At 38.7% G+C, this 25691-nt stretch overlaps 1 protein-coding gene across 1 annotated transcript in view; it reads right to left on the bottom strand.

Annotated features, from left to right (window-relative positions):
- The window catches only part of Agl (amylo-alpha-1, 6-glucosidase, 4-alpha-glucanotransferase), a 65845-nt gene that overhangs the window by 19573 nt on the left and 20581 nt on the right, over positions 1-25691 (bottom strand). The window contains exons 5-24 of the mRNA XM_042682993.1: positions 25327-25530; positions 22115-22296; positions 21881-21992; positions 21227-21350; positions 20547-20649; positions 20331-20428; positions 19008-19147; positions 16845-17032; positions 14240-14363; positions 13012-13175; positions 12373-12474; positions 12103-12258; positions 11863-12013; positions 9510-9634; positions 9306-9418; positions 9053-9187; positions 8598-8728; positions 4165-4301; positions 3833-3966; positions 2225-2400 (exon numbers count right to left, since the gene is read on the bottom strand). Coding sequence (XP_042538927.1) covers positions 2225-2400; positions 3833-3966; positions 4165-4301; positions 8598-8728; positions 9053-9187; positions 9306-9418; positions 9510-9634; positions 11863-12013; positions 12103-12258; positions 12373-12474; positions 13012-13175; positions 14240-14363; positions 16845-17032; positions 19008-19147; positions 20331-20428; positions 20547-20649; positions 21227-21350; positions 21881-21992; positions 22115-22296; positions 25327-25530 — 2799 coding nt within the window. The remainder of the gene's footprint in view (positions 1-2224; positions 2401-3832; positions 3967-4164; positions 4302-8597; positions 8729-9052; positions 9188-9305; positions 9419-9509; positions 9635-11862; positions 12014-12102; positions 12259-12372; positions 12475-13011; positions 13176-14239; positions 14364-16844; positions 17033-19007; positions 19148-20330; positions 20429-20546; positions 20650-21226; positions 21351-21880; positions 21993-22114; positions 22297-25326; positions 25531-25691) is intronic.

Below are 25691 nucleotides of genomic sequence, written 5' to 3' on the forward strand. Positions count from 1 at the left end.
AGATGGCTGAAGATGATTATGACAGTGACAATGGTTACCCACAGCACTTGTGTCACAGAGATTTTCCAGTGCTTTAACATCTTGTATGTGACATGTATTCAGACTCAAGAATGAGTCTGAGCTGGCATGTCTGAAATATCCAGTTTTTTTGTTAAGAAGTAAAAACTACCTAGGTACTGGTGGCTCATACCTGTAATCCTAGCTACTCAGGAGGCTGAGATCTGAGGATCGTAGTTCAAAGGCAGCCTAGGCAGAAAAGTCCATGAGATTATTATCTCCAAGAAACTACTCAGAGAAAGATGGAAGTGGTGCTGGGGCTGAAGAGGTAGCGTGCTAGCCTTGAGCAAAAGAGGCTCAGGGACGGTGCCCAGGCCCTGAGTTCAAGCCCCAAGACTGGAACAAAAAACAAAAAAAAAAAAAAAAAGGAAAAGCTTCTGTCCACTCATGTCCGTAATACTAATTACTCAGGAGGCTGAGATCTGAAGACTGTGGTTCCAAGCTACTCCAGCAGGAAAGTCTTATTGACAAATTAGTTACACAAAAACGAGCTGTGATTTAAGTGGAAGAGCACTAACCTTGAACAAAAAAACTCAGGGACAGAGCCTAAGACCTGAGTTCAAACTCCAGGATGGTCATACACAAACAAAAAAGGTACAAAGGTAAGTGAACATGGTGGTGCATGTCTATAATATCAGCACTCAAGAGGCAAAGGCAAAAGGATCATAAGCTTGAGGCCATTCTGGGTAACCTAGAAAGATCATGTCCCCAACCTCTCACAAAGAAAAAAAGCTATAAAAATCTCTGGCACTGATATAAGAAAATGTTTTTTGTTTGTTGGCTTTTTTTTAGTTAGTTGTGGGCCTGACTACAACTCTGGGCCTGAGCACTGTCCCTCAGCTCTTCAGCTCAAGGCTAGCACTCTACCACTTGAGCTACCGTGTCACTTCTGGTTTTCTGGTGGTTTATTGGAGATAAGAGTTTCATGGGCTTTCCTGCCTGGGCTGGCTTTGAACCTCGATCCTCAGATCTCAGCTCCCAAGTAGCTAGGATTACAGGTATGAGCCACCAGTGCTTAGCTACAAGAAAATGTTTATATCACATTTTTGACTTTTTTTTTTTTTTTTTGGGTCCGGTCGTGGGGCCTGAACTCTGGGCCTGGGCGCTGTCCCTCAGCTCTTCAGCTCAAGGCTAGCACTCTACCACTTGAGCCACAACGCCACTTCCGGCTTTTTTCTTTTTGCTTATGTGGTGCTAAGGAATCGAACCCAGGGCCTCAGGCATGCAAGGCAAGCGCTCTACCACTGAGCCACCTTCCCAGACCAACCTTTTTGACCTTTAAGAGTTTAAAACTTATCATTCACACATAGTTGGAGTTAAGTTGTCAATTATTGTAAAAGTTTACAATTAAAATTGTTTTGTAGTAAATTACCATAGAAAGCCATTTTCAGTGTCTTAAGATAAGCTCCCTCAAGACCTATTTGTGAGTTTGAGTGTAGCTCTATTTTTTGGTAGTATGGATCAGGCAAAAGACCCCATCAGGTTGCTGGAAGCAAGTATTAGAATTTGTTTCTACTTACGGATTCTACTTACATGCCTGACATATTTAATAACTTTTTACAATTGTCCTAAATAAAATGGCAATTTCTATTTCAGTTGTTGGGTATCATAAGCATTTCATCTGATCTGAGCAGATGTACAGTTAAAGAAATTTCACTAACAGAGCCAATATGTAATGCAATAGACACACAGATGGTAGAATTACTTCTCTCCTATGGTTTTATGTATTTCAGTTTAGTTTGGAGAGTTCTAAAGTTCAATGGCCTAAAATACTAAGTACTTTCTAGAAGTTTGATGGAAATTATTAAAAAGAAAAGCCTGTCCTTCAGTGGACTTTGCTTATTTGAATTTGTGACTCTTGGTAATTGCAAAGTTGGGTTTCTTTTTAAACACTGAAGAATAAACACAATTGGAAAAAAACAGACACTTGTAGAAGAAAGGTTTACCCAGCCACAATCCAACAACACATAAATGCTTGGTGTATAGTTATAAATAAATAATAAGTATGGTTAGTATTTTTACACGTGAGCTTCTATGAAACTTTACTAAGAAATAAAACAAAAATCTCCCATAAGATGATGAATTTAAAAGACCCAATCATTTCTCATGGGTTTTCCTTCTTGAACACAATGGACTTGCATGTTTTGCCCTCTCTAAGACGCCTTACCTGCGGCCAAGGAAGCACAGCACTGCTCCTTTTCTCTGGTGATCTGGTTCAGCCTGTACGGCACATCCACAAGGGAGGGTGAGAGGAGGGGCAGGGAGGGGAATCTCCCCACTCCACACATTTGCACAGACCCCAGGGAAAGGTGCTTCACAAAGGTTGAGCCGTTCTGAACAAAGCTGCAACAAATAGTGAACAGTTTAAACAGATGTAGAAATACCAAATATTTTAGCAGTCTTATTTCACTGGGTTTTCTTCCATCATGTGATTTTTTTATACAAATGTGTGTAATTGATACTATGACTTAAAAAATGTTGAATTTAGTTAGATTTCAAACCTGCTTTCATATCACTTTTTACTTATTTATTTATTTATTGTCAGTATGGGGGCTTCAACTTGGGAAACTGTCTCTGCTTTTTTTGCTCAAGACTGATGCTATACTACTTGAGTCACAGCTCTACATCCGTTTTTTGCTCGTTAATTGGAGATAAGAGTCTCATCTGCTCAGGCTGGCGTCAAACTGTGATTTTCAGATTTCAGCCACATGACTAGCTAGGATTATAGGCGTGAGCCACTGGCACCTGGCCACCCTTTATTTTAGTTAGCTATTGAAGTTCATGGTACTGTGAAACAAATGGTAGGTCTTTTTTCCCCTTGAAGTGATGTCCAAGTTAATTTGGTAGCTCCTGTGGGTACATTTCAGTTTGTCATATTATTTTACAGAATCTCACCACTAAAAGCAAATTTAATTTATAATAATAGCAGAGTATTTTTTCTTTTTAAGTGATGAAAAACTATATATTCTAAAAATATCAACATTCAACCATACTGAATAGATAAAACCAAATAATATAAAATACCATTTTAGTGGGTTTATAGAAAAGATTTTTAGTATCTGAATTTGCTTTGATAAACTATAGACTACAGACTAAAAGGTACTAATAAACTTAGTATTTAAAAACTTCTTCAGCTCTGAGTCTATGACAATTCCTTTAGTTTTGATCTTTTCTTCCTTTTTTAATTTGTGCTGGTACTGTTGTACTCTAGACTTTTTTACTCTCCTTAGGCTTAATTGTTCATGGCTGGTACTGTACCACTTCAGCCTTGTCTCTACTTCCAAATTTTTGCTTGTTAATTGGAAATAAAAATCTCATAAATTTGCTGGGTACTGGTGGCTCACACCACCAGCTACTCCTAGCTACTCAGAAGGCCAAGATCTGAGAATCATGGTTCAAAGCCAGCCTGGGCAGGAAAGTCCATGAGACTCTTAGCTCAAATTAGGCAGCAAAAAACTGAAAGTGGTGCTGTGGCTCAAAGTGGTAGAGCACTAGCCTTGAGCTGAAGAGCTGATGTCCTGTGCCCAGGCCCAGAGTTCAAGCCCCATGACCAACCTAAACAAACAAACAAACAAACAAATAAATAAATAATCTCATAAATTTGTCAGCTAAGCTGGCTTTGAACCTCAGTTCTCAGATTTCAGCCTCTTTTGTAGGAAGCATTAAAGCCACTGGCACCTAACTATGTTTTAGTTTTTTTACACCAATGTATCAAGTGACTCTGCAGATAGCTACTACACAAACATTTCTATTATCAGAGCTCTGTTGTCTATACCTTGACATCTGCTTCCATGCTGTATCTAGAAGAGTGGTATATGCACCAATTAAAATAGCATCGAAGTAACATGGGATGAGGTATCGTGGGATCTGCTTCAGGTAGAAGAACATAGCCTGTAACCATTTACCAACCTGTTATAAAAACAATTTAAAAGGTTAATTTGCTGTGTATATGTGAAAAGGTAAATCTAAACATGTAACTTTGCTATCCAGATATCAATTAACTAGATTTCCATTTATTAGAATTTAATGATAATGAAGGGAAGCAAAAAGCTCAAGAACATATGTAAATATTATATATAATAGTGATATAATAAAGCTTTACTTTACCTCAGCAATATTTCCTGATCGAGAAACAAGCCGGCCACTGACATAGTCAATCATCCAATCTCCAGATCGCAAATTATCACAGAAGGGATGCCCCAAGTCATTCTTTGGTCTTATTTCTGCCAATACGGACATTAATCCTGAAAATGCAGACATTTCTACATTACTAGCAGAGCTGAAATGCTCCCTAGACTTGAATGATTTGGGGTAAACACAGAGGAGAAGACACAAAGGCAGCCTGGTCCACAATGGTGCTTAGTGTGGTGGCAGGTAAAGGTGGTACAGGATAGAACAGGATACCAAGACAATGGATGGTGACTACTGCCACAGGAGCCAGAGCTTTCCCAGAGTCAGAACTTCTGGTACGCTTATTCAAATACACCTGTACTGACTTCAAGAAGAAAACGGACACGCCTGTATGTATTGATGTTAAGACATGGTAGACTCAGTACTATTCAGGCAGATTTAAGAAAATCATAGAAATGGTTTCAGAAAGAACAGGAAATCCAATGTGATATAAGAACAAAGCCAGGGGCTGGGAAGGTGGCTCAGTGGTAGAGCGCTTGCCTTGCATGCCTGAGGCCCTGGGTTCAATTCCTCAGCACTACATAAGCAAAAAGAAAAAAGCCGGAAGTGGCGATGTGGCTCAAGTGGTACAGCGCTAGCCTTGAGCTCAAGAGCTGAGGGACAGCGCCCAGCCCAGAGTTCAGGCTCCACGACCGGACCCAAAAAAAAAAAAAAAAAAAAGAACAAAACCAGCTTTGGAAAGAAGAAGCTGTTATGTTTGAAACATAACAGGAAACACTTGGAACTAACCAAAGTATCAAAGTGCAGTATTAGGCATCTAATGATTAGGCTGAGTTCTTAATCAGAAGTATTAGAATTCCTATGACTACACAGTGGATTCTGTCATTTAAATGATATAAGAACTGTACTTACTTCACTCAATAAGACAATGATTTCTACCTTTAAAAATATTTTGAAGCCAGGCACCGGTGGCTCACGCCTGTAATCCTAGCTACTCAGGAGGCTAAGATCTGAGGATCGCAGTTCAAAGCCAGCCCGGGCAGAAAAGGCCGTGAAACTCTTATCTCCAATTAACTACCAGAAAACTGGAAGTGGTGCTGTGGCTCAAGTGGTAGAGCTCTCGCCTTGAGCTGAAGAGCTGAGGGACAGCACCCAGGCCCAGAGTTCAAGCCCCACGACTGACAAAAAATAAAATTTGAGCCAGGCACTGGTGGCTCATGCCTATAATCATAGCTCCTTTGGAGACTGAAATCTGAAGTTCAAAACCAGCCCAGACCGAAAATATGTGAGACTCTTTATTTCCAAATAACTAGCAAAAAGCTAAAAGGGAGGTATGGCTCTAGTGTTAGAGCGCCATCCTTGAGGGAAAAAATGGCCAAGCAAGAGGACAAAGTCTTGAGTTAAACCCCTGATACTGGCACAAAAAATTATTCTGGCTTTACTGTGTCCTTTTCACTAAATTCATTTGGTTAGAATTTGATGGATTTTACTGGGTCAAGTTTTCAGAAATTAAAAATGAATACATTTAAGATATAGCTTTTTCCCCTTTTCATCTTCCCTGGTAAATAAACTTTATAAACAGACTAGGTAACAAGATAGTATAAAACACTGTTCTACGCATGTCCTAGCACTTTCAAGGAAGATGAACATTGCTCAGGAAATGCTGGCAGCACACTGACTAAGGAATAGCATGACGGAAGCAGTGTTTCAGAAACATCTGACAGAGACCAAGGGCAATGATTTGTGTGGGGGTAAGAAGAGATTGGAAAGCTAGTTAGCTGGCTTGGATAGGATGGTAACTATAGAAAGAGGAGATGGTCTGCAAAAGAGAATTTGAGAAAGTGTCTACACAGCATAACTTCTGATTACTGAGGAAATCTAACAGAATATGGAATATTACAAGAAGCAGGGAAGGAGGCAATGGAATGTTGCTTAGGAGAGAGAGATCAGGTTTGATTTTGTTTTAGGATGCTATTAACTGTGTTAGAAATATCCAATGTGTTGCTGAAACTGTTAAGCTGTTAAAGGTAGCCGGATGCTTTATAGGTGGCTCACATCTATAATCCTAGCTATTGAGGCTGAGATCAGAGGATTGAGGTTCAAAGTTAGCCCAGGCAGACAAATCCATAGACTCATCTTCAATTATGGAGTAAAAAGCTGAAGTTCCTCAAGTAGTATAATATCAGCCCTAAGCAAAAAAGCTAAGAGAGCCTGGTGCTGGTGGCTCATGCCTATCATCCTAGCTACTCAGGAGGCTGAGATCTGAGGACTGCGGTTCAAAGCCAGCCCAGGCAGGAAAGTCTGTGAGACTCTTATCTCCAATAAAAGCATTAGAAAACCGGAAGTGGCACATGGCTCAAACAGCAGAGTGCTCGCCTTAAGCCGAAGAGTGCAGGGACAGCACCCAGGACCAGAGTTCAAGCCCCATGACTGACCAAAAAAAAAAAAAAGCTGAGAAAGTGCTAAGCCCTGAGTTAAAGCCCCAGTACCAGTACAAAATCATCAACAATAACAACTATTAGATGGAAGAGGGATTGCTTGTAAAGTAAGAAGCAAATAAGATGAGAGTAATTGTATTTAGAAAAGGTAAGCATGGTCACTTTATAAGACAAAAATCAATTAAAAAAAGGTATTACAAAAGTGTGATATAGTAAATCAAGTAGTAGGAGTTCAATAGTTTAGAGCAAAAGCATAGTAAAATATTTGATTAAAACTTGTAACATAGATGCTTCTTTATAACTCATGCACAAAGTATTTTGCATTACAACAAGAATATTTTTAGGAATAAAATCCAAAATTTCCTAAGTATAAAAAGTCTCAGAAAAGTTCACTCCTGTTTTGTATGTGCTTGGTTTTCTAAGAGGGATAAAAGCTACAGAAAATAGCAATAACAATAATGGAAAAGATAAATCTGCTGGGTATGGAAAGTCATGTGCAATTCCAGTTACCCAGGAGACAGAGACTTGGAAGACTGTGGTTCAAATCCAGCCTGGATAATAAGACCATGAAAATTCATCTCAATAAAAAGCTGGGTGTGATGGTTCTAGCCTGTCATCTTAGCTATGTAGGTGGATCACAGCCCAGGCTGACCAGAGCAAAAAAAAGTGTGAGATACTATCAGAAAATTAAGTAAAGTAAGACTGGGGCGAGGAGGAGACATGTCACTGAAGGAGTAGAGGACCCCCCTAGCAAACTCTGGTATCATAAAAACATAAGTACGTAAAGAAACAAACATACACTCTACTTTCTCAAGGAACAATCTGTGCAGTGGAATTTTATATCGAAGGCTTTCCAAGTCCTTACCTTGAACTAAGCCTAATTTACAAGAATTAACTCTAAACCTATGCATAGACCCCACTGCAGGCATTTACACTATCTCCACTTTCCAGAAGAAACACTGACATGCAGAATCTAACTCTCTACTCCATGGTTCTTCAGCTAGTCAGTGTAACCCAACGAGTCTGGTGGTAACACCTATTTCTTAACACACGCACCCCCCCCACTCTCTCTCTCTTTCTCTCTCTCTCTCTCTCTCACACACACACACACACACAAATTAATTCCTCAAATAAGGGACCATATTCTCAGGGCAAGTAAGGTTATAGTAGCACAGAAGTGAACTAGGTACCAGTGGGAGAATAAGGACATTATTATGAAAAGGAGGCACTGGGAAAGCACAGAACCAAGAATACAGGTTCTATGGAAAATAAGAAAATCATAACAACCAGCCGGATTAAACTGATAGCAAATACTTAGTTAATTAGCCCATCTTACTAAATACATAATATTTTGCTATCCATTCTCTTTAGAGTATGAATCAAACATGTAATAAAAAATTCCAATCAGATAAAAAAGAAAAATGTGTTATATTTACAACCCATTCCCATTTGGAGTTCTACTGGGCAAGTTCTGTATTTGATTACAGGATAAACCAAGTCAAGAAATATTAATCAAGATTAATATATATTTAAGAAGCATAAATGACCTGAAGGAAAGACACAGAAACCACAATTCTAGGTTAATACTTATTACTGAGTACTTTGTGCCAAATCCTGTTTTTAGTGTTTTATGTGAATGATCTCATTTAATCCTCATATAGTCTTCTATTTACGTAATATTATTCAATTTTATTATTACTCTTTTTTGAGACAGCGTCTTGGTATGTAGATCAGTGTGGCCTCTTCCTACCTTGGCCTCCTGTGTGCTGAGATCATAGATGTGTACCAACCCACCCAGCTATTAGGCACATTTTGTTGAAGCAGAAATTGGGCTTTAGAGGTGTTATGTTCCAAAAGACAATGAATAAGGGGCAAAGTCATACTGTAAACCCAGGTGTTATGCTCTAAGCTCATACTCTTACTTCTATAAAGAAGACACTTAACTTGTTTAACCACTTTATAACAGCTTACCTTGGAGGCCTGCATACTTAAGCGATGACCAGTTTGGTATATCGTAACAGCCTCCACCATCTTCTTGTTCTTCTGACTCACATCGATAAAGTATCTGGTTTAGCTCAGCCAAGGTTAATTTAGAGGCAATACTAAGAATTAGAACATAAAGACAATTGAGTAAATACTGAAGTTTTACCTGTTTTATACACAAAAACAAAAGGAGAAAACCTAGGTCAGAAAAATGAAGTGCATACGTGTGTGTGTGTGTATCTACATGAATATAACATGACAAAGCACACATGGGCACAAATGAGAAAGCAATAGTAAACAAATGTCCCCAGCAGCGGGTGCTGACACTGCTGATCCTTGGACCATCCACTGAGTAAGCAGCAAGGCTATGGAGGCTATTTAAAATCAGTTAAGTCAGGCCAGTCACTAACACAATAAATCTCTACAGAATAAGGTACACTTACGAAGAAAAAGGGATTTTTAGTATAGGATCTGAGTTGTCAACAGCCAGGCTCCCAGATTTAAAGTGAGGACTGAACTGTGTCAGATGATTTCGAAGAATTCCAACAGCAACTTGGGCATGTGGATCAAGGCTAACTCTGAATAATGTGAATAAAAAAAAGTTAATTTTTAGGAGCAACGTACTCAAAATGAACAGGCTATAAAAACTATTTTAAATATAAGTAAGGTCAACAGTGTGTACTCTAATGAACATACCTGAATATAATAACACTTCCTGGAGATAAATTTTCAAATTCTATTTCTTGAATATATTCATTGGGTCCTTTTGTACCAACTCCAGCTTGTTTAACAATTTTACTTTCATTCAGCTTGGAAAAATTATTTAAAACAATTCATTCAACAAATAATTTTAATGTCCTTAAAATATTAAACAGAATAGAAATAAGTGCATCCCAATACCTGAATATGTTCTTTAATTTCTACTGTGATATTTGGCAATCCATTGATTGACTTCTCATCCTTCCTATAAGGATTTGTGCTTCTCTCAATAGTTCTAGCTTCAAGAACTACCTCTTCAATTTTGCCTAGTAATGCATAAAATTCTTAATGAAATATCATTCTTAAGATACACTAAAAATTAAATAGAAACAGTATTAACCATAATATTAAAAATTAAATACTAGTGTAACAGCACATGAGACAGTGAAAAATCAGTTTTGTAGCTGACAAAGGGAAATTTTTTTTTTTTTTTTTTGGGTCCAGTTATGGGGCCTGAACTCTGGACCTGGGCGCTGTCCCTCAGCTCTTCAGCTCAAGGCTAGCGCTCTACCACTTGAGCCACAGCGCCACTTGCGGCTTTTTTCTTTTTGCTTATGTGGTACTGAGGAATCGAACCCAGGGCCTCAGGAATGCAAGGCAAGCGCTCTACCATTGAGCCAACTTCCCAGCCCAAAGGGAAATGTTTTGAGAACCATCAATGACCCAAAGAAAGGTTGCACTAACACTGTACAGTGACTGAGTTCTAGATAAAGAAACTAAGTGGGGGAGCTGGGAGTACAGGTCAGTGGCAGACTGTATGCCAAGCACATGAGGTCCTAGGTTCAATCCCCAACATGAAAAATACAAACAACTACAGAAAACTAACATGAACACTATGAACCAGACAGATTACTGAATAGAAATTTAGGTATAATCAAGGAAAATGATGATCATTTAAACCCAAAACATTTCAGGTTGACCATTTTTCCAAATTGGAGTTATATGCATATTTAGAAACTAGCAATACATAACAGAATGTTATTATTTTTACGGGACTCTTCATTCTCTCAATGAACTGGTTAGTGGTTGATGCTTGCACAGAACCATGCTATGCTATAAAACACCATCTGTAACACCAAATAGAATATATCTAGAACTAAGCCACTCAATAAAAAAGAGAGTCTTGGGGACTTGTTTTATAACTGTTATATGTTTAGGGGAGACAGTGATTATTCAATTTTTTTTTTTTTTTTGGGTCCGGTTGTGGGGCCTGAACTCTGGGCCTGGGCGCTGTCCCTCAGCTCTTCAGCTCAAGGGTAGCGCTCTACCACTTGAGCCATAGCACCACTTCTGGCTTTTTTCTTTTTGCTTATGTGGTGCTGAGGAATCGAACCCAGGGCCTCAGGCATGCAAGGCAAGCGCTCTACCACTGAGCCACCTTCCCAGCCCAACAGTGATTATTCAAAAGAGGCAGAACTTCAGTTCTTAAAGAATATAAACAGCTGGGCCTTGGTGACCCATGTCTGTAATCCTAGCTACTAAGGAGGCTGAGATCTGAGGATCATGGTTTGAAGCCAGGCAGGAAAGTCTCTGTGAGACTCTTATCTCCAAAGAACCACTCAAAAACCAGAAGTGAAATGGTGCTGTGGCTCAAGTGGTAGAGTGCTAGCCTTGAGCACAAAGAGGATAAAGAACGGCACCCAGGTCCTGAGTTCAAGTCTCACAACTGAACCAAAAAAAAAAAAAAAGAATATAAACAATTCATGTACTGGTAGAGTAAGACTATTTAAAGACCAGTAAAAATATTTATGTGGCTAAAATAGTGGTATGATATGGGGCTAGAATGGTAGGTGAAGATGAATTTTTATGAAGAGGCTTAAAAATTAAGATAGTTTCCATTTTATATGTATACATATACTTAAATTTTGCTTTCACAATATATAATTATATATATATGAATACATACATGTGTAATGTGTATAAATATACAAACATATGTAAACATATACACATCATCATCATATATACACACACAATATACAAATAGATTGTCCAGGATGTGAGACAAATGTCCATTATATATGTATTAGGAAAAAAACAGAATATGTAAGATATAAACAAGAATATTTCACAACTCAAAAGCTTAATTAACATTTGAGGATATTTCTGTCCAGAGTTTGATTCACACAGAAAAACATGTTATATAAGTGTGGCACTTGTGGCTCCACCTGTAACCCTAGGTACTAAGGATGCTGAGATCTGAGAATCATGGTTCAATGCCAGCTTATCCCCAATTAACTACCACAAATATGGAGGTGGATCTGTGAGTCAAGTGGTAGAGCAGCAACCCTGAATCAAAAAGCCAAGTGAGAGTGTGAGGCCTGAGTTCAAGCCCCAGGACTGGCATACACAGGCAAAATACAAGCCAAGATTCTAATTCCTTTTCTCAATAGCATTTATGTTTGTCTTGCACTACACATGGCATATAAAGACAATGGCATGAAACATTTGAATACAGTTGAATGTAATGATAACAGTTCTCAGGTTACATTACCAGGGATACACATTTGAGGCACTTCCTTGCTGTAAAAGGAAGTTTTGGGATTCCTGAACGCAGTTCTGGATACAGCCACAACCGACTGGTGGGTACTGGGCGAGTGTCTCGTGACTGCCACTATGTCTTCATCAACCTGATCGACATACACCTGAGAAATGGAAAGAGCAAGGAGGTTAACACTCCACCTGGAAGCTGGTGGTCCTTCAGAAAGAAATGCAGAAAACTTAAGTTTCTTGCCTGAATGAAACCTTTGGCCCCAAGCTCTTGATGAAGTTTATTGACAGCACACCTGGCTGCAATAATTCCACTCTGGAAATTGACATCACTTGTATTGGATGGCGAGGCTCCAGGATTCCAAGAAGTATAAAATCTTTCTTCAGAAACCACTGAAATCTAAAGAAAGGTACAACTTGATCATGTATACATTACAGTTACAATGAGAACTTTGGATGAAAGTGATCAAAGTTGGTAGTCATGTGGCTGGTAAGGAACAGCCGGTGAACCAACCTGGTGAGGCACTAGCTCATCATAGCCTCGAGTGCTTCCACTAGCGCAGCATGCCATAGAAACAATAGTGGTACTCGGGAGAGCATCATAGGCAGATCTATGCTAGAAAATGAGAAGAAAGCAAAAGTTTACTTTCTTTCATATGCAAAGTGCTAGTATATAGCATAATGAAAAGGATAATAACATAAATACATTGTGTGTGTGTGTGTGTGTGTGTGTGTGCGCGCGCGCGCCCCAGAACTGGGGTTTGAATTCAAGGCCTAGGCAGTCTTAGTATTTTTCCTCAGGGCTAGCACTCTACCACTTGAGGGACATTACCACTTGTGGTTCTTTTGTTGGTTAATTAAGGATGGGTCTCATGTACTTTCTTGCTCTGGGTGGCTTTGGACAGTGACCCTCAGAGAGCTAAGCCTCCTGAGTATCCAGAATTACAGGTGTGAACCACAAGTGTGAACCACTGATGCCCAGCTTAAACATACTCTATTACAAACGTTTATTTAAAACATACCACAAAACATCCTAAAAACCATATAGTACAATCACTTTTAAGCCTAAGCTACTACTTTTTGGAGTATGTGGGTATTATAGATACTAAGCATAACTAAATGTCATGAATCTGTGAAAAGGACTGGTGCTTACCACAATAGGACATTCGTTATCATGGGTAATATCCATAAACAGGGCATGGGCGATAGCTGGCATCAAAGGCCTCAGACAGGGCTGAACAAAGGATCCTACAGGCTCTCCTCCATATCGGTAAACCAGCCTGCCTTCTTCATGACTGTTGTATGCGCTCATTGCCTCTGTCAAGCAATACAGAAAATTTTAACAATCAGTATTACTTGTGTCCAAGGAGAGGTTGCATTTCTTATCACGACTGATTTTTAAAATACAAACCTCATCAACATTATCACAAATAGGCAACTAAATGTTTACAAATCCTAAGAAGTCTTCTAATAACTGGAAAAATAGCTCTCGTAGAAAAAAGAACAGGGGATGGAGGGAGGCATGGCTCAGTGGTATTTTGCCAGCCTTTCAAGTGACAGGCCCTGAGTTCAAACCTCAGTACTACCAAGAGAAAAGAGAGGGAGAAAAAGAAAAAATGGTAACAGTAGTTTCACTTACGCATTTTTACATGATTTGTATCAAATCAATGAGAGAAAAACATAAAATCTAGTTAGGAGATGAAAAACAGATTTGTATATTTTCTATAAAAATGCAGTTTTGTTTGTGAACTATCAATTTACTCCACTGGATTTTTATTTTTTGAGAAAGGATCTTGTGTAGCTGGTGCTGGCCTTGAACTTGTACTGCTGTCCCTCTGGTCTTCCAATCTTAGTAAATTCTTTTTTTTTTCCTTCCTTCCTCCTTCCTTCCTTCCTTCCTTTCCATTCCTTTCCTTTTTTTTCTTGATTCTCCTTCCTTCACTTCCTTCTTTCTTTCTTGGTAATAGGGCTTGAACTTGGGGCCTGGACACTGTTTCTTAGCTTTTTCACTCAACACTTGCACTCTAACATTTAAGCCACGGTTCTACTTATCTTTCTATTTGAAATTAGTATCAACAAAAAGCAGAATTTTACTGACAAAAATTGGCTGAGCTTGGGAAAGGAGAATAATAGACACACTGATCAAGATGCATGGTCCACATAAATTGACATGTTGAACTGAAACTCCTTTGTACAACTATTTAAAAGAAAATTTTTAAAATGATTAAAATTAAAGAAATATATTGAGTTATATAAGAAAACATATAAACAATTTAATAGACTTTTAGCTGTGTTAAAAATTTTAAAGGTATTATATAACTTTTCATCTACTTAAAGAAAAGCTAAAGTTTTAGACAGGAAGTGGACTTCACCAACCTTACCTCTTATCAAGGAGCTAATGCCAAGTCTAGTCACAAAGATATTGTCCACCTCTTCACTTCCCGTGAACAGTTCAGCCACGACATATAAATTGGGTTGCAGTTTCCTAGCAGCATCCAACATGTACTGCAAAAAGTACAGTTGCATATGTAAAAGAGAAAGGAGGGCAAGGTGGACAGAGAGGAAGGAGGCACGGCTAGGTGTGGATTTGACACAGATTATGTGGTTAGACAAAACAGAAATTCAGAAATAATTTCCAAATAGATTTTGTACGCATGTAAGAAAACACCAACAGACCAGAATGCATAGGTAATATGAAAATGTTTACAGTACAGTAAAAAAAAAGGAAAGATTAGATTTTGTAAAGACATAGATAGGGACACAAGGGGGAAAAGGGAAGAAGAAAAAAATGTTAGTGTCGATAAAAAATGTAAACTGTGTGTATTTTTTTAATGCCTTTCTTAAGACTGTCAGTTTCCTGGTGGTTGACTAAGTTTAACTGGTAGGTACTATAAAGCTATGCTCTGAATGGCCAAACTAAAACCAGTACTAAACTCTTAACACTTTACAGTTTTCACATTGGTGCTAACTTTCAAGCTGAGAATCACAATATGCTGGCTTATAATAGGAAATCAGATTGGTTCTGATTTTTTTTTCTTTTTTGTGTAACATCTGCACAAAGGTAAATAAAAAATATTTGAGATTCTATCAGGTAAAAAAATACAATCCTACAGGGTTTTGTAATACCAAATGAGGGGCATTAATTTTAACCTCCATTTTTTTCTCATAATATTATAACAATGTTACAAGTATATTTTTAGGGTTTTTTTTTTTCTGTTGTTAAAGGAATATTTAAAAAACACACTTCAGGCAGGTGCCAGTGGCTCATGCCTGTAATCCTAGGTACTCAGTGGCTGAGTTCTGAGGATGGAGGTTCAAAGCCAGCCTGGGCAGGAAAGCCCAAGAGACTCTTATCTCCAAATAATACCAAAAAGCTGGAAGTGGAGCTGTGGTTTAAGTGTTTGCATCAGCCTTAAGCACAAAGTTCAGGAATAACACCTAGGCCCTAAGTTCAAGCCCCAGGACTGACACACCAAAAACAACAACAATAACAAAGACCCTCCAACACTTTTTACAGCTAAAGCAGCTTAACTAACATTTATTACTAAATCATTCCAAATTAAAAGACTAGATTTTTTTTTTTATCACCAAGCTAGAAATAGATGTAATACTGTCCTCAAAGTATAAGCGTAGATATTTTCAGACAAGCACGTATTTTCAAAGATCATCTATGAGTAGGAAGCTACTATAGATCTTATAAGGAGGTTGAAAAGTGTGTTCATTTGCAAACTTGTATTAGGTAGAATATAGTATTATAAATACTGGCATTGTTAAAAAGTTGCTTAAAAATCCTCCAAATGAATAGACAACAATTATGTTTATGCTTTTGTTTTTATGAATAATTGATAAGAAATTGAATCAATGCAGCTAAAATTAACTTCAAATGCCACAATGTCAATTCTAAATAATCACTGAGGAATAGGGGTACAGTTCAATAGTAGAGCATTTGCCTAACATATGAAAGGCTTGCCAGGCACTGGTGGCTCACACCTGTAATCCTAGCTACTCAGGAGGCTGAGATCTGAGGATCACAGTTCAAAGCCAGCCCGGGTAGGAAAGTTCGTGACACTCTTATCTCTAATAAACCACTCGAAAACCAGAAGTGGCGCTGTGGCTCAAGCGGTAGAGCACTCGCCTTGAGCTGAAGAGTGCAGGGACAGTGCTCAGGTTCAGAGTTCAAGCCCCACGAACGACAAAAAAAAAAAAAAAAAAAAACACAAAAAACCATATGAAAGGCTCTGGGGTTGATCTCTAGTACCACACACAAAAAATTAAAGCAAGCCGGGGGCTGGTGGCTCACGCCTATAATCCTAGCTACTCAGGAGGCTGAAATCTGAGGATCGCGGTTCAAAGCCAGCCCGGGCAGGAGAGACCGTGAGACTCCTATCTCCAATAAACCACCAGAAAACCGGAAGTGGCGCTGTAGCTCAAGTGGTAGAGCGCTCGCTTTGAGCTGAAGAGCTGAGGGACAGTGCCCAGGCCCAGAGTTCAAGCCCCATGACCGACACACAAAAAAAAAAATTAAAGCAACAACACTAACAAAAAACTTCATCAAACAACAAAAAAAAACTTCATCAAAAGATCGCTAGTTAGGTAAATTATGCAATGTTTAAATATTACCACCAAATCAATGTAGCTAACACAGTGAAACAGGTATCTACAAAGTCTATTTTTGTTGTTGTTGTTGTCGGTTGTGGGTCTTGAACTCTGCCTGGATGCTGACCTTCAGCTCTTCAGCTCAAGGCTACCATTCTACCTTTTGAGCCACAGAGCCACTTCTGATTTTTCTAGTGGTTAATTGGAGATAAGAGTCTCACCGACTTTTCTGCCTGAGCTGGCTATGAACCGTGATCCTCAGATCTCAGCCTAATGAGTAGCTAATGTTACGGGTGTGAGCCACCAGTGCCCAGCTACAAAGTCTATTTAAGGATAGGATACTGAGTGTCGATTCTGAATGGAGATGAACTGTGAATTGTGCTTCTGTACCTCAGCCACGTGGAGAGGTGTTGAGTGGCAGTTGTCCAGACGTACTCCCTGGAAATAAGTCGCAGTTATTTCCGTGTATTTTCTCATGTGTGCCCAGAGGTAGGGGCAGTCTTCTGGTTTACTCCCATAGCGTAATTTAACACTGTCTCCCCAGCAAATAAGCTCTCTCCTTAAATACACGTTTGAACCTGTTAAAAGAATCTTGCTTTCAATGGTTCAAGAACAAAAAATGAAAATAATTACACTAAGGAAACAATTTTTGGTTTTTTTTGGGTCCCATCATGGGGCCTGAACTCTGGGCCTAGGCACTGTCCCTCAGCTCTTCAGCTCAAGGCTAGCACTCTACCACTTGAGCCACAGCGCCACTTCCAGCTTTTTTATTTTTTCTGCGGTGCTGAGGAATCGAACCCAGGGCCTCATGCATGCAAGGCAAGCTCTCTACCACTGAGCCACCTTCCCAGCCCAGGAAACAATTTTTAAATTGCATTTTTTTAAACCACAATGACATATTGGTTATAATTTTATCTAAAATGGGGATGAGGATATAGCTCAGGGGCAGAGTATTTGTCATGTATGTGTGAAGACCTGGTTCAATCCTGAAGAACAAAATAAAAAAATGCTAAGATGGGAGATAAAGTTTCAAAAAATTAATATTAACTTAAATCTCATGCGTATTCTGCAAAAATTCTAGTATAGTCTCTTCTAGAAACATGGGTTTAGTTTCAAAAATCCAAGTTGTTTCTTAAGGAAAAATGGTAATAGAAATATAGAAATAACAGTATATATAAAAACTTTAAAGAATATAAACACACACACAAACACACACACACTTTGTTTTTTGAAACAGTTTTGCCCTGGGTCTAACCCTGAGTCTAACCCAGGCTGGCCTTGAAATCTCACTCCTATGACACATAAGATAGACATATAAATAGATATATAAAAGCTATTCAGCTGGGCACAGGTGGCTCATGCCTCTAATTCTAGCTACTCAGAAGGTTGAGATCTGAGGATCAAGGTTAACAGCCAGCCCAGGCAGGAAAAGCCATGAAACTCTTATCTCCAATAAACCACCAGAAAAACTGGAAGTGGCTGTGGCTCAAGTGGTAGAGTGCTAGCCTTGAGCTGAGGAGCTGAGGGACAGTGCCCAGGCCCAGAGTTCAAGCACCACAACCGACAAAAACAAAAACAAAAAACAACAGAAAACCTATTTAGTAGCTGGGCACTAGTGGCTCATGCCTGTAATCCAAGCTACTAAAGAGGTTAACATCTGTGCTGGGACTGTGGCTTAGTGGTAGAGTGCTTGCCTAGCATGCATGAAGCCCTGGGTTTAATTCATTAGTACCACATAAACAGAAAAAGCCAGAAGTGGTGCTGTGGCTCAAGTGATCATGCTCCAGCCTTGAGCAAAAAGCAACTCAGGGACAGTGCCCAGGTCCTGAGTTCAAGCCTCAGGACTGGCAAAAAAAAAAAAAAAAAGAGGCTAAGATCTGAAGACCACAGTCTGAAGTCAGCCTAGGCAGCAAAGTTCAGGAGACTCTTATCTCCAATTAACTAGCAAAAAAAACAAAACAAAACTAGAAGTAGAGCTGTAGTTCAAGTCGTAGACTGCTGTGCTACATTTGTGCAAAAAAGCGCAGGGAAGGCTGGGAAGGTGGCTCAGTGGTAGAGCATTTGCCTTGCATGCATGAGGCCCTGAGTTTGATTCCTTAGCACCACATAAGCAAAAAGAAAAGAGTCGGAAGTGGTGCTGTGGCTCAAGTGGTAGAGCGCTAGCCTTCAGCTGAAGAGCTGAGGGACAGCGCCCAGGTCCAGAGTTCAGGCCCCATGACAGGCCCCCCCACCCCCCCAAAAAAAAAAAAAGCACAGGGAAACAATACTGAGGCTCTGATCCTAGCCCAAAGCCCAACACACACACACACACACACACACCATTCAGTTTGAGAAAATGAGAGGTAGGAAGACAAAGAAGAAAGGAGATAAATCCTATCCTTTTTGTCAATACCTTCTCTTTTCTCTTAAACTGATGCATCTCTGATATCTCTGGTGAAAGAGCTTAAAAATCATGAGTCTAGTGAGGGGATAATAAACCAAGGGAGCTGATTATATTGTGAGCTTTCCATGATGTCTTCTTTCCCTGTCCACAGAGAAGTCAAAATGATGCACCTGGTTCAGCAAAGTTTCGAAGAGGATCATCTCCCATTACCCATCCATTGTGTGCCATCAGGAAACAAGCTTGGTTTGGGAGGTGGATCATAGATTCTTCTGCTGATAAGGCCATTTCTCCAAATGGGAAAGTAAAGTACCTAGAGAGAAAGAATTAAATTTAAATCCACACAGAGTCCTTGGAGAGAATTTTAATTAGCAATATTAAAAAAAAATTACACTTCTTCCCCAATGCGTACAATCAAGTAGTTTGCTAGTATTTATAATATATGTGCAAGATCATCAATAGACTTTTTCAGTAAATCTAGTAGGATTTGAAGAATGGAGAATATTGTAGCATGCAAGAATAACACTGTAAATAATTTTTGAAACCTCAAGAAATGATAAGAAAGGAGAACGGGTATTGCTTTGTGAAAGCCTGTTTACCCTCTAACACCCACCCTATGCTACATGTTTGCATTAATGTAAAGACCTATATACTTGTTCAATTCCATTAACAGGGAATTTACGAGTGGTATAGTTTGAATATGTCCTCCAAAAGCTCATGTGTTGGAACCATAATTCCTGTGTGTGTGTGTGTGTATAGTTTTTGGATTTTCTTTTTGTAAGGCAAGGTTTCACTATGTAGCTAGGCTGTTTCAAACTCTCAATCTTCTTGCGTAAGCCTCCTGAGTGCTGGGATTACAAGTGTGTGCCCTCATGCCTAGCTTGGAACCTTAAGTCCTAAACATGGTGGGGCATCAGAGTAGTTACTTGGGTTCTGGGGACAGAGCTCTCACAAAGGAACTAACATCTCTGTTCTGTGAATGAGTTCTTGCTCTCAAAGGGCTGAATTAGTTATCATAACAGTGAGTCTTTAGGAAGTAAGGCTGCCCTGGTGATTTCTCTCTTCCATATGCCCTTCTACTTTCAGCCATGTACTTTGGAAACATGAGGCTCTGTCTAGAAGCTGAGCAGATTTTGGTATTATGATCTTAAGTATTCTCAGTCTCTAAAACCCTAAATCAAATTAAACTTTATTTCTTTAAAAATTACCCAGGATTCTATTTTAATAACAGAAAATAGACCAAGATACTATTTAGTCTCTATACACATTAACAGAAATAATAAAAGTATAACTTGTCTATGCTGATGTTAGTTTTTCTAACTAAACATTTTCCTAACAAAATTAATAGTAACTCTACTTCTGACACAAAACTTCTATTTTAATTTCAGAAATGTCTTTAAATCACAGCACTAAGGAAGATGTTATGGTTAATTTAGAAAATTAAATATGGTTTTCCATTTTTAACTATCAACAAGAAGAAAACTGAAATGGAATACCTGGTAACTAAAGGGTACTTTCTAGTGACTGGTCCTAGTTTAGGACCATGGCCAGCTAATCGTTCATAATATACATTTCCCAGAAGGCAATTGACTGCCTGAAAAAAAAAACACGTTAAATTGTGTTACATAGTCATCATCAACAGCAGCACACAGACTTAAACAAAAGGCAAATCAGTAATTCAAAAATAAGAAAAATTTAAAAATAGGTAAAACCTGTTCCTGGTGAGAGTTGATGAGGTGACGCTTCTCTGAATTCAAGTCCTCAATTCTCTTTCGGAACCAGTTACAGCACTCTTCAATTGCAGCTGGCCCATTGCTAGTGCAGACAGCACAATACAAGCTCAATGAGTGGTTTCAAACAACCTTCATTCAAAAGTTTTCTAGTGAGAGTCATAGAAGCCCTAATTATATTGATCTTAATTATGACTGAATAACTTTTCGAATTGTAAAAATGTTTATATATCTACATAGGAAGGTGGACTGGTGCACAGAAAAACCAGGAAAACGTCGGGTGGTCAAATAGTAGAAATACAGTGCATTACTTTATTCTACTTTAGATGGAGGGCTTTAATGAATAGTATAAAAATCCTACTAGTCATAAAAGTTTATAATAAGATTATTATGATTTTTTGGTTGGTTGTGGGGCTTGAACTCTGGTCCTGGGCAGTGTTCCTGAGCTCTTCAGCTGGAGGCTAGTGCTCTACCACATGAGCCACAGCACCACTTCTGGTTTTCTGGTGGTTAACTGGATATAAGAATCTCACAGATGTTCCTGCCCAAGCTGGCTTTGAACCATGATCCTCAGATCTCAGCCTCCTGAGTAGCTAGGATTACAGGCATGAGGCACCTGCCTAAGATTATTCTTTATTTCACAGGATAAGATTATAACATACCCATGTGGTATGAAAGTTGTCAGTGCAATGTTCATATCTACTGTGCAGCCAAACCGTCTGTATTCAGGATCCTGAATAATCTTAAGATGTTGCCCTGGATCAGACTTGGTTACTCTCCTATTTTCTGGAAGAGAGAGAGAAAGCAAGAGAGAGACAGGAAATATACATGCCATCATGCCCAGATAGAAGAGATGATATCTTAAATGCAAATATTCACAGGGAGACTCTAATCTAAAACTTTAGCATAAAGCCAGGCGCTGGTGGCTCATGCCTGTAATCCTAGCTACTCAGGAGGCTGAGATCTGAGGATCGCGGTTCAAAGCCAGCCTGGGCAGGAGAGACCGTGAGACTCCTATCTCCAATAAACCACCAGAAAACCGGAAGTGATGCTGTAGCTCAAGTGGTAGAGCGCTCGCCTTGAGCTGAAGAGCTGAGGAGCTGAGGGACAGCGCCCATGCCCAGAGTTCAAGCCCCACGACCGACAAAAAAAAAAAAACTTTAGCATACAATTTAGTTCTTAAGAAACAAAATAAACTACTCCAGAGGCATCTTTTGTATCTACCCTCCCCATGTTAAGATCAACAGGGAAACTCCAATGTAGCTTTTACTTTGAACGGATGATTAGGGATGACTGGGTGTATATATATCCTTTACCTTGTGTGAGAAGTCTTCTAAATTGCTCCACTAATTTGCACACATCTACTTGGAAAAATTCCCAGAGTTGAATCTTTGGAAAAATGTCCTCCCACATTATTTGCCGAATGCACTGAAAGATGTCAATATTAAAATATATATGTAAAATGTTTTCATTGAATACTATTGCAACCATATATTTAACGTATACTTTAGAAATGTTTTTCTGAATTGGTGCACTCTAGACATACTTACATTCATGTGTTGGTCATTTTCAATCAAAGCAGGGACTCCTTTTTCTCTGTATTTCCCTTCTGCAACATCACAGGAGAAATGCCAAAGGGCTCTATCTAAAACCCAGGCAGGTTTTAAGTGTGGTGAGTTCACAAGATTATATGCAGATTCTGGATGTTCCTGGATCCACTTACTATTAGTAGCTTGAAGAAAAAGGGAACATGTGTATCATAATTAAATTAAAAATCCTATAATTAAATTGAAGATAGTATCTATCCATTGAAGAGAGTAGTTAAAGGAGAAATAAAATATCAACATCACTTCATATTAGATACTGATATTTTTATATGTCATATAAAAATTCCTAGGTTATCATTGTACAAATAGTTTCCAATTCAGTGTGCCAATTTATGTGCACAGTGCATCTTGATCAATGTCACCCTTTCCATAATTAATAATCCATTTCTCCTTCATTTCTTTGGTAGTACTGCAGTTTGAATTCAGGGCATTTTGCTTGCTAGGCAGGCATTTTACTATGAAGTCATACCTCAAGTTCATCTACTCTTGTTTTTCATCTACTTTTTATTTTATTTTATTTTTATATTATTTTTTTTTGGGGGGGTCCAGTTGTGGGGCCTGAACTCTGGGCCTGGGCACTGTCCCTCAGCTCTTCAGCTCAAGGCTAGCGCTCTACCACTTGAGCCACAGCTCCACTTCCAGCTTTTTTCTTTTTGCTTATGTGGTGCTGAGGAATCGAACCCAGGGCCTCAGGCATGCAAGGCAAGCGCTCTACCACTGAGCCACCTTCCCAGCCCCTCATCTACTTTTTAAACTTTTAATATTTCTTGGAAAATCTAGATGAAAGAAAAATCAGTTTTCTCAGAAAATTCCTTTGCATAGCCAATCCTAAAGGTTAATAACGAATGGTGCTTTGAAAATATTGAAATAACAAAGGCTGAGAAATTGCTAAAAGAAATACTCAAGGACTAAGGGTCTGGTTTGTATCTCATTACTCATTTGTGTCAGTAAGTTCATATCAGAATCAGGAGTTCAGCATGGTATTAAAGTATTTACAATATTAACACATATAATCTCTGTGTGAATGTGCTCATACTGAAGATGAACTCAGGGCCTTATGCTCTTGCTTAGTTTTTTGCTCAAGGTAGCACTCTACCAATTGAGCCACAGTTCCACTTGTGGCTTTTTGTGGTTAACTGGAGATAAGAGTCTTGTATATTCTTCTGTCTTTAGGCTGTCTCTGAATTGATATATCTGCAGATCTGAGTCTCCTTAGCAGCTAAGATTATAGGGGTAAGCCAAGAAGACCCAGCCATAATTTGTTTGATTTTTTACAAAGTTCTGACGGTCCATCAATTCATGCTGAGGAGTATGAAGAAGTTTCATTATATTTGTAACCTAGCATCACTATATTGTTTGATAAATTTGATGTAAATATTATAGAAGTCTAAGAAATGATCAATATATTTTTTCAAATGACAATGAGTTGTTGCATTAATTTTCAGTGTAGACTTTGAAGTGTGATTTCCAGATTCATATAGAAACACCACATTTTAGAGTGTATCTAAATTTGTTTATTTTGCAGGTCCTGGGGCTTGGGCATAGGTACTGTCCTTGAGCTTTTGTGCTTAAGGATAGTGTTCTACCACTTGAACCACAGCTCCATTTCTGGCTTTTTTGATTAACTGGAGATAAAAGTCTCATGATCTTTTCTGCCTGGGTTGGCTTTGAACCACGATCTTCAGATCTCAGCTTCCCGAGTAGCTAGGGCTATAGACATGAGCCACCAGTACCTGGCTTAGTTTTATTTTTAACCTACCTTTTTCTGCTACGATAATCAGAGATTATTGTCTATCTTAAGACAGCTCTACAGTTCTTTTACTGAAATTTTTTATTTAAGTAGTTGTACAAAGAGGCTCTATTCAGCATGTCAGTTTATGAGTACAATGCATTAGTCTCCCTCTTTAAAAGCTTTATATTTTCTATGAAACTTGAAAATATTTTGTGAAATAGCAGATATTGCTTTTAAAATTCTGGGCTACCTAGAATTCCTGTTCTTTACACACACATATTGGTGTTTCCAGACTTTCTGCGCTGTGACATAAACGGGATATGAGTAAGGTAGAACTGGGTTGCACTGACAGCTCAAGGATATAGATCACCAGGCTAGGCCCAGCTGCTCTAACTGGTCAACAATCATCTTCTTGATGATCACCATTTGGGAACATCTGATAAGTTTTATTGAATTATATACAGCTAATGTACTTTGGGAACTATGATAGTCTAACTTTATTCATTTTTGGTGCTAGGGATACTGAGCTAAAAATGCACATCTGAGAGTTTACCAATAATTTTCTCTCTAATAAGACAAGTCCTTCAATTTTTTTATATATATGCTATAGTATGTTAGTTGGAAAGTATTAATACTCAAACTGAAATATATGATTATGTCTTTATGATCACTCTCTTTTTTAAATATCACATACGAAGTACTTCTATGCTGTCCATATGCTCAACTAACACCATTTTCTTTCTTTTTTTTTTTTTTGGTCGGTCATAGGCCTTGAACTCTGGGCCTGAACACTGTCCCTCAGCTCTTCAGCTCAAGGCTAGCGCTCTACCACTTAAGCTACAGCGCCACTTCCAGTTTTCTGGTGGTTTATTGGAGATAAGAGTCTCATGGACTTTCCTGCCCAGGCTGGCTTTGAATCATGATCCTCAGATCTCAGCCTCCTGAGTAGCTAAGATTAAAGGTGTGAGCCACCAGTGCCTGGCCACCATTTTCTTTATACTATACAATAAAATGATTTTTAAAACTGAAGGGCATATCATTTTCGTCTTTTTTGCTCAAGGCTAGCACTCTACCACTTGAGACACAGCTTCACTTCTGGCTATTTTGGTGAATTAAGCTCTTACCAATTAATGAAGATAAGAGTATCATGGGTTTCCTGCTCAGGCCAGCTTTGAGCTTTGATCCTCAGCTTCCTGAGTTTACTAGAATTACAGGCATGAGCCACCAGTACCCAGCTTGTGTCTTTAAATTTATGTTATACAAAAGCTGGGGATATGTCTTAGTGGTACAGCACTTACCTTGCATTTATTAGGCCCTGAGTCTGATCTCTTGTAACAGAAGAAAAAAATTAATAAAGCAAAATGAAATAAAAACATCAAAGAAAGAAACAGAATTTAATATTAAAAATTAGTGAAGCTCATACCAGTATGATTGTAAACAACATCTGTGATACAAAGAATATTCCACTCTCTTTTCAGTTTTTGTACCAGCTGTCCCACATCATCCCAGGTATACTGTTTATTAGGTCTTGAAAAGTCAGGATTTAATTCTAACTGATTAGCCAAGGAGTAACATGACCTAGATAGTCCAAGAGTCTGTAACGGGGTGAAATGAATCATGTTATAACCTACAAAGAGAGAAAACAAAGGCCACTGTAAGAGAAAACAAACAAGAACAACCAACAATTAAACAAAGCACAAACATTAATTAAGTATAAGTAGGAAGTAAACATGCTAGTGGAAAAGGAACCAAAGACTTGGGTTCAAAGCCCAGCTGCCCCATAAGGCT

Source organism: Dipodomys spectabilis, unplaced genomic scaffold (genome assembly GCF_019054845.1).
Source record: "Dipodomys spectabilis isolate Male_0828 unplaced genomic scaffold, ASM1905484v1 ptg000002l, whole genome shotgun sequence".
NCBI lineage: Eukaryota > Metazoa > Chordata > Mammalia > Rodentia > Heteromyidae > Dipodomys > Dipodomys spectabilis.